Source organism: Pungitius pungitius, chromosome 3 (genome assembly GCF_949316345.1).
Source record: "Pungitius pungitius chromosome 3, fPunPun2.1, whole genome shotgun sequence".
In the NCBI taxonomy this organism is placed as follows: Eukaryota; Metazoa; Chordata; class Actinopteri; order Perciformes; family Gasterosteidae; genus Pungitius; species Pungitius pungitius.
Window position 1 is genome coordinate 29,598,301 of NC_084902.1, and position 12,155 is coordinate 29,610,455.

The window sequence follows — 12,155 nt, forward strand, 5'->3', positions numbered from 1 at the left end:
TATTAAGGAGAGCTGTTGTGGTCGCACACTGCCCTCTAGCGGGAAAACAGAGCTTTAATTCAGCAGCATAATAAAAACCAATGAACCCTAATGCTTACAAACCCCAAATGAGCTGAAGAGTCATTTGCATCATTTCATAATACACGAGCTGCACGCTTGTACTCTCCGTTGATCCCGGAGGGACATTCAGGATGTGCAGGTAGGAACCCGGAACCAGCTAATGGGAGTAAAAGTACTGAATAAAAGCAGACTCACACTGAGCATCTGGATCTTTAAACATAACTGGTCCTTCATGTCAATAGAAACACTTCTACGTGTCATATGAATAAGAACAGCAGTGCAATCTGGATCCAAAACACCATCCCCGATGAGAGTGGAGCTGCAGCTTCACCCAACAATGACTCGATCACCGGCTGCAACCTGCAAGCGTGCGCGTGCACACGATCAACTCCGTTCCGGTGGTGCTGATGCAGGGCACGTGTGCGCGCCGCGGCTCCGTGTCCGGAGCGCGCCTCCCTTCGATCGTCAGGACTCTGCGGATGTCTGTGCGCATCCTCCCCCCCCCTCCCGGATTCTCCCCCCCTTCTGCAGACCGGGCCGCGACCCCGGAGTTCCTCTCCGCCGCTGACACGCGTGCACACGCTCGCCAGTCCGCTGCACGCCCGGGCGGTTATATTTTTATTTATTTTTTGTAGGCCCCGCACGCCGCCGTGCGCGCGATCCGGTTCGGCCATGGCGCAGCCCGCATGAAGGACGCGTAGTGCGCACCGGATAAACCGGGAGACAAATACACCTCGGCGAGGAAACGGTGTTTTCGCCCCCCCCCCCCCTGTGATTCTCTCTGTCTCTCTTGGCCGCGGGACGCAGCGAGGGATCCCCGAACCTCCCTCTGTGGGTGCGGCGTAAACAGGGCCAGCAGCAGCAGCCATGATGGATGCGGCGGAGTGCGGGGTGCGGGTGATGTGCCGCTTCAGGCCCCTGAACGAGTCCGAGATCAACCGGGGGGACAAGTACATCCCCAAATTCAAGGACGACGACACGGTGGTCATAACGGCAAGTGTGTCTGTGTTGTTGTGTTGTTGTTGTTGTCGTCGTGTTGTCTGTGCGCGTCCCCCTGGAGCTCCGACGTGGTCCTGGTGTGGAGAGGTTCTAGCGGAGGGACAGTGATTCACCACGGAGTGTGTCGGGGGGGGGGGTCCACTACATGAAACAGTTCATGGATGGATGCCATATCGGGCAAAAACAACCATCTCATTGGGCCTACGTTGTAAATGTCCAATTCCACAAGATACTGTCTTATTAGAGGCAAATATACCAGCGGAGGACTTAAAAGCAAGTTTTTAAAGTCTTCTGTTGAAACCTTTTCCTTTAAAATTGATCGGCACAGATTTGCTGCAGGGGAATATTGATTTGAAAAATGAGAAGTGATCATTTTGAGGTCAGGGGTTAAAGTTTGTGGTCCTGTTCCTCTCCCTGTTGAGCCTGAGGGGGATTTTAAAGTCTGTTTGGTTTCCACTCCTTGGTAGCCCAGGTGGGTGGAGCTAACACAGACAGCCGTACCATGTCTAACCCTGACCACCACCACATAACCGCTAACCCGCTCTGTAAAATGTCCCTTCCCCCCCCCTGCATCCCCCCACCCTGTTGCGTCATCCTTGAGCCGTCAATCAAGCTGCCGAAAACCCGTTTCAGTGCGATTCTGTGGCTGTCAGTGTTTCCTGGGCCTCGGTTGGATGAGTTCAGGAGTTCAGGAGGGATGATGCACTGAAAGCACAGAAAGCGCTTAGGAGTTTCCTTCTCATGAGATGCTTCGCCTTAAGTGCAGTGTGTGTGTGTGTGTGTGTGTGTGTGTGTGTGTGTGTGTGTGTGCGTGTGTCACTGACGTTGTGCTGCTCCCAAACAGAGTAAACCCTACGTGTTCGACCGAGTGCTGCCTCCCAACACGTCCCAGGAGCAGGTGTACGACCAGTGCGCCAAACAGATCGTCAAAGGTACCGTGACGCGCTTCTTTCATCATCCTCATCCTCATCCTCATCATCCTCATCATCATCATCCTCATCTTTCATCCGTCTGGTGTTTTTTTTTTAACGCCTGTGTTCTGCCGCTGCTCCAGATGTGCTGGGCGGCTACAACGGGACCATCTTCGCCTACGGACAGACGTCCTCCGGGAAGACACACACCATGGAGGTGAGACACACACACACACACACACATCTTCAGCCTGGAGGAGCCTGGTCAGAATGTGGACGGAGGTCTGTGCTCCACGTCGAGGAGCCGCGGGATGAATCCCAGGGTCACCCAGCGGTGCCCCTCATCTCCTCATCTGCGCTCAGAGGATCAGCGCACAGCAGGCATTGTGTAACCGACTTTGTGTAAACACTGAATCCAAATCTCATGGGAGGTTCCCTCAAAAGCCCGAGAGAAGTAGACCAATCCCCAACGCTCAGTAGTACTCTGATCTGCATTAAGCTTTTGTTCCATCTTAAACATCACGTGGATGTGTGTTCAGGGCAAACTGCACGACCACCAGCTGATGGGAATCATCCCTCGCATCGCCCACGACATCTTTGACCACATCTACTCCATGGACGAGAACCTGGAGTTCCACATCAAGGTGAAGAAACAAACGTGCACGGCTGCAGCATCTGCAATGATGAGTCATCTTGGGGCCTTCTGGGCTTTGGAAGATGGTTTTATTTGACTTCAGACCCAATATCTCAATCCCTTAGATGAAGATACACTGACACGAGTGAAACCTTTAAGACAGGTGATGGGAAGGCATTTAAAGTTTGGACCTTTTGGGTGCAGGTTTCCTATTTCGAGATCTACTTGGACAAGATCAGAGACCTGCTGGATGGTGAGTAGAACCCATTGTCTGAAGCGCGTCGTTTCAGCATTTCTACCAGTCAACGTGTGACCGGGAGGATTTTCTGCTGTGTTTGAAGTGTCGAAGACCAACCTGGCTGTGCACGAAGACAAAAACAGAGTTCCCTACGTGAAGGTCTGTTAACCTCCGGATTCAGAACCCCCCCTCCACTGGCGCTGGATCACAGGTGAACTGTGCTCTGTGTTCCTCTCTCTCTCTCCCCGGCAGGGTTGCACCGAGCGGTTCGTGTCCAGTCCAGAGGAGGTCATGGACGTCATCGACGAGGGCAAAAACAACCGCCACGTGGCCGTGACTAGTGCGTGTCTCCAGCATCATTCTTTTCCCATCCACTGCAAGGAGGTCCGTGTGCTGACCGCAGCCGCTTTCCTTCCTCCTAGACATGAACGAGCACAGCTCCCGCAGCCACAGCATCTTCCTCATCACCATCAAGCAGGAGAACATGGAGACGGAGAAGAAGCTGTCGGGGAAGCTCTACCTGGTGGACCTGGCGGGCAGCGAGAAGGTAAAACCCGGGTGAGAGCGGTAAAAGGTGAGCGCCCGGGGCCGAGGTGGGTCTGACCCGCGTTGTCCGCCCCCCCCTCTCCCCCCTCAGGTCAGCAAGACGGGGGCCGAGGGGGCCGTGCTGGACGAGGCCAAGAACATCAACAAGTCCCTGTCGGCGCTGGGGAACGTCATCTCGGCGCTGGCCGAGGGAACGGTGCGTCACTCGCAGCTGTAGCTCCTCCCCCCCCCGCCCCCCCCCCCCAGAGGCCGCGTGTTGAATGTGCTTCCCCTTCCAGAAGTCCCACGTGCCGTACAGGGACAGCAAGATGACCCGCATCCTGCAGGACTCGCTGGGGGGGAACTGTCGCACCACCATCATCATCTGCTGCTCGCCGTCCGTCTACAACGAGGCCGAGACCAAGTCCACGCTCATGTTCGGGCAGAGGTGAGGCCGCGGCGCGGTCGGCATGGTAACAGACTCGGGGGGGGGAACCAGGCAGCCAGATGGCTTTTAGTGTCCCGCTGTGCTTTGGGTCCTATTTTGGGAAAAACAAGAACCTTACTGGTGGTTACTCAGACGGCTCGGCCCATTTTAACACTTCTGTAACACGACAAGGATGATGTAACATTTGTTGGATTTTAAGGTTGTGTGTCTAGAAAAGATTTAAAAAATCCACCACATTGACTTTTTACGCGAACGTCGCTTCAGAGCCAAGACCATCAAGAACACGGTGTCCGTGAACCTGGAGCTGACGGCCGAGGAGTGGAAGAAGAAATACGAGAAGCAGAAGGAGAAGAACAAGAGCCTGAAAGGCGTCATCCAGAGGTTGGAGGCGGAGCTGAACCGCTGGAGGAACGGTGAGATACAAAGAGAGCAGGTCCACAAACGCACCACGTTGGGTCTCTGCTGCTCTCCTCTCACACCTTTAACGCTCCTTGCTCCGTTGCTAGGCAACCGCTGTCCCTGCTCCTCTGTGTTGTCGCTCTCCCTCGCCCCTCTCTCTCTCTCAAATTGTTTTAACTCCCACGCTGATCCCCCACCCCTCCCCTTTCAGTAGCGACGCATTTGCAGAAATGTAGCGCGCACACACACACAAACACACACACGCGCGTGTGATGCTGATGTAGCGTTTCTGACATGACTCAGCTCTCTGCTCCTCTCCATCGGCCCACTTCATGCTGAAATAAGAATATTTAGCTTTAGCTTCACGTGCCGACGTCACACACGTTACGCCACGCGTCATTTAGCCGACCAACAACATGTGACGCGCCGCCCCGGCGTTGCAGGGGAGGACGTCCCCGAGGAGGAGCAGCTGAGCCCCAAAGATCAGAAGAGCGTCGAGCCGTGCGACAACACGCCCGTGATCGACAACCTGCTGCCGCCGGACGGAGGCGTCTCCGCGTTCGGGGACGAGGGCGGCAAATACGAGGAGGACATCAGCAACCTGTACAAGCAGCTGGATGACAAGGTGACACGGGCCCTTCGGACGGGTTCCTCTTTGTACCGTGTCTCCTTTGTGTCACCTTTTAACGTGCTGTGACCCTTTCTTTACTTTTATGACGTATTTTCTCGTTTTTGGACATGCAAAGAAAATGATGTCATAGTGTACTATGAGCTTCTTGAACTTCTAATCTTTTACTTCTGGAAAAATATTTGCAGTATATGTTTTTTTAATTGCTAACTCAATTTCCTCCTATTTCTACAGGATGATGAGATTAACCAACATAGTCAGCTGGCGGAGAAACTCAAGGAGCAGATGATGGACCAGGAGGAGGTTCGTCTCGGGGACCATGAAACACTCATCCCTCGTTCCATGAACCGTGAGGTGCTTGTGAGTTGCTACAAACGCTTTTACACACCTTTCTTTTCCCAGCTGCTGGCGTCGACGAGGCGCGACTACGAGAAGATCCAGGAGGAGCTGTGTCGGCTGCAGGCGGAGAACGAGATGGCCAAGGAGGAGGTGAAGGAGGTGCTGCAGGCCCTGGAGGAGCTGGCCGTCAACTACGACCAGAAGAGCCAGGAGGTGTCTGAGAGGGATCAGAGCAACCTGCAGCTGATGGAGGAGCTGCAGCAAAAGACGGTGAGCGATCCTCGACCCCTCACTGTGACCTCTCATCGGTGTCGGCCAATCAATCACTTTGAGGTGGAGGAGCCACCGAGGTGCGGCCGTGCTTCCATGCGTGCTTCCATGCGTGTCTGCAGGCGCTGCTGGCGGCCGTGCAGAGGGAGCTGAGTCAGCTGCAGGAGCTGAACGGCCTCCAGAGGAAGAGAGCCGCCGAGGTCCTCAACCTGCTGCTGCGCGACCTCAGCGAGATCGGCGCCATCGTCGGCACGAGCGACGTGAAGATCAGCGCGGTGAGAGCACGCCTCGCGCACGCGTCCCCGCTCCCGTCCCCGCTCCCGTCCTGACCTCCCCCCCCCCCTCGCTCAGTCCTCAGAGACGAAGGGCAACGGCTCGGCGGTGGAGGAGGAGTTCACCATCGCTCGCCTCTACATCAGCAAGATGAAGTCCGAGGTCAAGTCGCTGGTGAACCGCGGCAAGCAGCTGGAGAGCGCTCAGGCCGACGCCCACCGCAAGATCCAGGCCAATGAGAAGGAGCTGGCGTCCTGTCAGCTGCTCATCTCCCAGGTAACCCGTCGCCTTGGAAGCTACGGGCGCCCGATTTGCATGCGTGTTTCCGCACATGCAGACCACGAAATGACATGTCCTGCTGCTTGCTGTCCTCTCCGTGCGCAGCACCAGGCCAAGATCAAGTCCCTGACCGACTACATGCAGAACATGGAGCAGAAGAAGAGGCAGCTGGAGGAGAGTCAGGACGCTCTGACCGAGGAGCTCACCATCCTGCAGGCTCAGGGTCAGCGCAGGAAACCACCCAGCCTCCACCTCCGGCTTCAACCGCTAGCTCAAGACAAACCCTCTCCTTTGTTTTCTCTCAGAGAAAAGACACGAGGCGTTGGGGAAGGAGAAGGAGAAGGAGGACATCGGTAGACCGGGTGGAGACGACGACATCAAGGTACCCTGAAACCACAGCTGGAAAGTTAAAACGGCACTTTTCTCACAGTAGGATGGTGAATCTCTAACGTTCCTCCGCCCGTCGTCCAGAAAACGCTGGAGGAGCAGCTGGAGAACCACCGGGAGGCCCACCAGAAGCAGCTGAGCCGCCTGCGAGACGAGCTCGAAGACAAGCAGCGGGTGCAGGACGAGCTCACAGAGTAAGGGACGCCTCAGCAATGGTCGCTGGCGACGTAGTGAAATGTAATCGCTGTTCCTCGTCCCTTTGCCTCACAGCCTGAACCAGCGCCTGCTGTTGGAGCAGGAGAGACTCGCGTCGGACTACGACAAACTGAAGGCCGAGGAGCAGGAGAAGGATGCAAAGCTCCAGAAGCTCATGTAGGCGCCTCCTTAGCGATCGAATGTGGTCCGCGTTGATTTGTAAATGCTAACGTCTGAATGTGTCCAGACTGCTGCAGGAGGAGAGCGAGCAGGCCAGGGAGGACCTGAAGGGCTTGGAGGAGACTGTGGTGAGTGTGTTAAACATCTCAGACCTTCTAACACGCAAGTCAACGCTCTGAGATCATAGAATGGATGAATAGCGCGCCTTGACAAGAACCCTCCCATGACATTATTTAAAACGTTTTAAATAAGTTGTTTGGAAAAAGGCAAATAAGAAACAGTATGTGGTGTAGAAAAGACGTACCAAGCACGCTTCACAAATTTCAAATTAATTCATGCCTTCAAAAGTTTCAGAAAAGTCTTCTATACCATAAAATATCCCAGACATCTTTAGAAGACATTTCAAAATAAATGTATGAAATGCCTTTTAAATAAATATTGTATGCCGTTGTAAACCGTAGAAATGTACGGTTTGTATTTTAAATGAGAGGAATGGTATGCCCTTAAAGACAAATTTCTGAATTTATTAAAAATCCCCCAAAATGTATAGAATGCATAAAACTTAAAAATGCTATAAATGTACAGTAGATGCACAAAATGCCTTTTAAAATGCTATAAATGTACAGTAGATGCACAAAATGCCTTTTAAAATGCTAAAAATGTACAGTAGATGCACAAAATGCCTTTTAAAATGCTAAAAATGTACAGTAGAGGTACGGAATGCCTTTTAAAATGCTAAAAATGTACAGTAGATGCACAAAATGCCTTTTAAAATGCTAAAAATGTACAGTAGAGGTACGGAATGCCTTTTAAAATGCTAAAAATGTACAGTAGATGCACAAAATGCCTTTTAAAATGCTATAAATGTACAGTAGATGCACAAAATGCCTTTTAAAATGCTATAAATGTACAGTAGAGGTACGGAATGCCTTTTAAAATGCTAAAAATGTACAGTAGAGGTACGGAATGCCTTTTAAAATGCTAAAAATGTACAGTAGATGCACAAAATGCCTTTTAAAATGCTAAAAATGTACAGTAGAGGTACGGAATGCCTTTTAAAATGCTAAAAATGTACAGTAGATGCACAAAATGCCTTTTAAAATGCTAAAAATGTACAGTAGAGGTACGGAATGCCTTTTAAAATGCTAGAAAGCTTTCATTTAGGGTTTTCCAGCATTTTATTTTGGGGTTTAAAAAAAAAAATCCTCATTTGTGGTTTTCTTTTTTTTTAGAAAAAGTTTTCCTCGTTCATGATTCCTTTTCTCTGAGCATTTGTACTTCCCTTCCAGCACTGTGTTGTGTCTGAGGTACTTGGTGGCTGTGTGAGGTCTGGTTGCAGATGAGGACTATTGGTGGAAGTCCTTATTGCACACACTGTTAGTGGAGTACTTTGTTACATCTACTATTGGTGGAATGTATTCTTACGCGTTTTAGCCTGATACACCGTGTTATTTATTGACAGATATCATTCGTTAGTATTTTGAGGGTCATTGTATTTCTGTTTTACGCAACTCTCTACTCTAATTTGTATATATTTTAGGACTTTTCGTTGTTTAACGCATTTTTGAGATGTGTACACACGCTGGTACCGAGCGGGTCTTGAACTCGACACTGGCGCCTTTCGTGTCGAGGACAAACCCGCTGCGCCACCAACGCAAGCACACTCTCACTCCTTCTTTTTGCACTCTTCAACTCTGCATTGTGCTGCTTGGACCTCTATAAAAGCAACACAGACCGGTCTTGAACCCATAACCTTTAGGTTTCTAGCTCATGTGTTATTCCTCTGAGCTATTCTTCCTCAACAAACAGCATTGATCTCTTCTTGTATTTATTTACGATGTGGGAAGAAATTCTTCTAAAATAGATGTCTTTCACTAGACTTGAACCCACAACCTCTTGCACTTGATACCCATCACAACTCCACTGAGCTATTTCAGCTTGTCTCCTTTTACTTTTTTTAATCAAGTACTTGACTGTGTGGTTGTTAAGTGTTGGCCTTCAAAATTGACTTTGACCCATAAAACATTGTAGCATAAAATACCCTGGAGAAAAGTTTTAGAAAGTAGTAACACAATAAGCCATGAAAACGAATAGTATGATATGTGAAAATATAAAAGAATGAACTCACAACCTCAAGATTTCTAACCAGGCGCAGGATGGCAAACCATTTGACTTCATCACTTCAAATATGTTTAAATAAGGATCAAATGAACAAACTCTCAGTGACAAACGTGTCCTCCGTCACTCTTAGCTATCTTCACTTCTGATGGGCACGGGCCTTGTCTTCATCGTTTGAGAAGTTGGTTCTAAAATATTCAAGTCAATAAGGATCAAACCAACCAGCTCTCAGATACAAAGCAGTCCTCCATCACACCTGAGAGAGAACATCCAAACATCTTTTTAAATGTACAAACAAAACTCTTACATGACGACAGCTTAAGGTTTTTATTTCACCTCTGGGATTTGAACCGGTAACCTCACGGCACCATGATTAGCGCGCCAGCACACTGAGCTATTTCCACATGCTGGCTGATGTTAGCACATCTATTGACCTCATCACTGGGGGGTGTTGGTTCTAAGATGTTTTTAATAAATAAGGATCCCACCTGTAAACAGACCCTTTGGTGCTGTCAGTATATGAGAGGCTCTACTGACTTCGCCTGGAGTTGAACCCACAACCTCATCACTCCCAACCAGAGCGCCATCTCACTGAGCTATTTCATATGTTTTGTTACAGGCTCTAAAATGCCAAACGATGAAACTTCTCAGTTTGCGACCAGTTGCACAATCTATTTATAGTTTGGCTTCTTGGACTCACGCATACGCCTGGTCACGTGACTCACTGAGCTTCTCTCACACACTCATCCTTCAGTGAGTCCGACACTGACCTGCAGATGTGTTTCCCTTTTGTTCCCTCAGGCCAAAGAGCTGCAGACGCTGCACAACCTGCGCAAACTCTTTGTTCTGGATCTCACGGCGCGGGTCAAGAAGGTACCTCACCTACGTTCCCCTGGTCGGTCAGTGTCATGGATCTGCCAGTTTAACTTGAAGCTCTGGTGTTTTTTTCTTCTTTCCTAGAGTGCAGAGCTGGACTGTGAGGAGGGAATAGGAAACATGGCCCAGAAACAGAAGATCTCCTTCCTGGAGAACAACTTGGAACAGCTCACCAAGGTCCACAAGCAGGTAGGAACCTCCAAGTGAACACGATAGAAGATATAAGCCCAAGTTCACCATATCACACATTTGTACAAAAAGAATAAGAAGTAAACACACTGGCAGTGTGGATGAAATCGGACCTTTTGATGCATAGAGCATCTCAGCAGACACACTAAAGTCAAATGTCCCCCCAGCTGGTTCGGGACAACGCGGACCTTCGCTGCGAGCTGCCCAAGCTGGAGAAGCGACTGAGGGCCACGGCCGAGCGGGTCAAGGCCCTGGAGAACGCCCTGAAGGAGGCCAAGGAGAGCGCCATGAGGGACCGCAAGCGCTACCAGCAGGAAGTGGACCGCATCAAAGAGGCCGTCCGGGCCAAGAACATGGCCAGGAGGGGGTTCTCTGCGCAGATCGGTGAGCCGGCGGTCAACATTGCAGACGTGGATTTGGTGGGGGGGGGGGGGGATTAATTACGTTATTGAACGGTCACTTTCTTTTGTTTGTGCCTCAGCAAAGCCCATCCGACCCGGCCACCACCCGCCGTCATCCCCCATCTGCAGCTCCATCAGAACCAGCGCCGTCTACGCCCACAAATAAAGCCGCCATTCACCCCGTGAGTAGCGCGTTCTCAGTACATTCCTCGTTCTTGTGGAAGTATTTGTAAGTGTTGAGTGTTCTCTCATAGCTCCTGAATGCATTAAAATGTGACGCGTTGAGTTAATTGTTTTATTTCACTTTGCTTATATGAACATAAAGTACAGTCTTTTTTATTTAAACACAGAAACATGACATCAAATGTTGCACAATCTTCCTGCAGACTGAACAACTGAAGCATGCTGGAACCACAAGCCCCGCCCCCTCCTGCTGGAGCACCAATGGGAGGCCATCACCACAGACCGTCACCGGCCCGAGAGGAAAGAGCCACGGTGTATTTACTCGTGAGGTGTGAACACGTTTCATTTGACATCAGAGGCCTCATTTAGAAAATGTCCCGTATTATGCCTTCAGGAAGAAGAAAAAAGCTTTGAGCGTTGTGATTCTCCTGATTACATTTGTATTTATATTCATGTTGCATAATTACAAGTAATCTGTAAATGAGGCCCTGATTGAGAATCAGCTGACTGGTTGTGATTGTGACTTTCCAAAGATGGACGGGCGGAATGTTAAGGGTTATTAATTCCTCATTTAAAAGAAACATTTCATATTTTTCTTTTAGATTCACACCAATATCAACGAGCAGAATGGTATCAATCATAAGAAAAAGCAAACGTGTCCCAAAAAGCACTCCTTTAAGAAGGACGTGTCTTTGAGTTTTCTCACCTTGACGAAGTTGAAGGTCACAGCTGGTTATAATCAGTGCACATTGTGCACACACACACACACACACACACACACACACACACACCCTCGCTGATGCCTGGTATCGATGCGAATGTGCCGGAGTGTTAGCCATTTGTTGGACATTTTCCCAGTTACTTCTTTCGTCCCCCAATAGGTGACAATCATCAAAAAAAAAGAGAGCCCCCCCCCCCCCGCCGAGATGCGTTTAATGACCGTGGGCCTCCGTGACAGAGCGTTGCTTCTCGTTAGTGATGGAGTGTGTCTGTAAGAGCCGCAGGGACACTGACCAGCCAATCAGACGCTCCCGGCTCCGTATGGTTGAATGACGCCTCCAGTCCCACTAAACCCTGTAGAGCTCCTGATCAGCCAATCAGAGACCTTCAAAAACGGGGCGATGACACATCAATGTACTTCCCAAAATTCATCAACCATGGAAAAAGTCGGCTTTTCCCTCTGCCACACCTTGTGCCTTTAGAAACACCTGAACGTATACGTGTATTATTTCCACGGGTAAAAACACCTTAACAACAGGTTAACTCCCACTTCCTAAATTTAAAGCTAAAAGATTGTGATCGCTGAGACGATCAGAGACACATCTGGCGTTTCTGGATCTTCTGAAGCGACCAAAGGGGAAACGTTCAAGGTGGCAGCACTCTGCAGATCATCAGCATCTTTGTGTCACGTGTGATAGTTTGTACATGATGATTTAATGAATGTACCTGCATGTTAAAGGCATGCTCAGGGAGGACACGCTGGCCTCATTTACCTCATAACGCTGTACATTTTGTTGGTAAAAGGCTTTTTCGGTTGTTCGTTTTGGCATCGTGTCTCTGAATATAACGTCATCTGATACAATTAAAATGAATATTAATCTAAAATTGATTTCGTCTTTTTTT

The 12,155-nt window shown here is 49.8% G+C and overlaps 1 protein-coding gene across 2 annotated transcripts; it reads left to right on the forward strand.

The window, feature by feature from the left end:
• Nucleotides 1–568: 568 nt before the first annotated feature.
• LOC119212592 (kinesin heavy chain-like) lies at nucleotides 569–12,141 on the forward strand. Of its 2 annotated transcripts, none has more exons than XM_037463181.2 (26): nucleotides 569–1,053; nucleotides 1,904–1,991; nucleotides 2,114–2,187; nucleotides 2,510–2,614; nucleotides 2,809–2,857; nucleotides 2,946–3,001; nucleotides 3,095–3,182; nucleotides 3,265–3,389; nucleotides 3,480–3,584; nucleotides 3,667–3,815; nucleotides 4,080–4,228; nucleotides 4,658–4,839; nucleotides 5,077–5,145; nucleotides 5,245–5,451; nucleotides 5,574–5,726; nucleotides 5,803–6,000; nucleotides 6,109–6,226; nucleotides 6,309–6,385; nucleotides 6,475–6,584; nucleotides 6,661–6,762; nucleotides 6,833–6,893; nucleotides 9,685–9,756; nucleotides 9,844–9,948; nucleotides 10,116–10,332; nucleotides 10,430–10,531; nucleotides 10,700–12,141. In XM_037463181.2, exons 1-25 carry the CDS (start codon nucleotides 928–930, stop codon nucleotides 10,513–10,515), a joined length of 2,871 nt encoding a protein of 956 aa, XP_037319078.2. In that variant the 5' UTR covers nucleotides 569–927; the 3' UTR covers nucleotides 10,516–10,531; nucleotides 10,700–12,141. The 2 variants fall into 2 exon arrangements, with proteins under 2 accessions (XP_037319078.2, XP_037319068.2); XM_037463171.2 differs by having other exon boundaries at nucleotides 10,736–12,141.
• The last annotated feature ends 14 nt before the right edge of the window (nucleotides 12,142–12,155 follow it).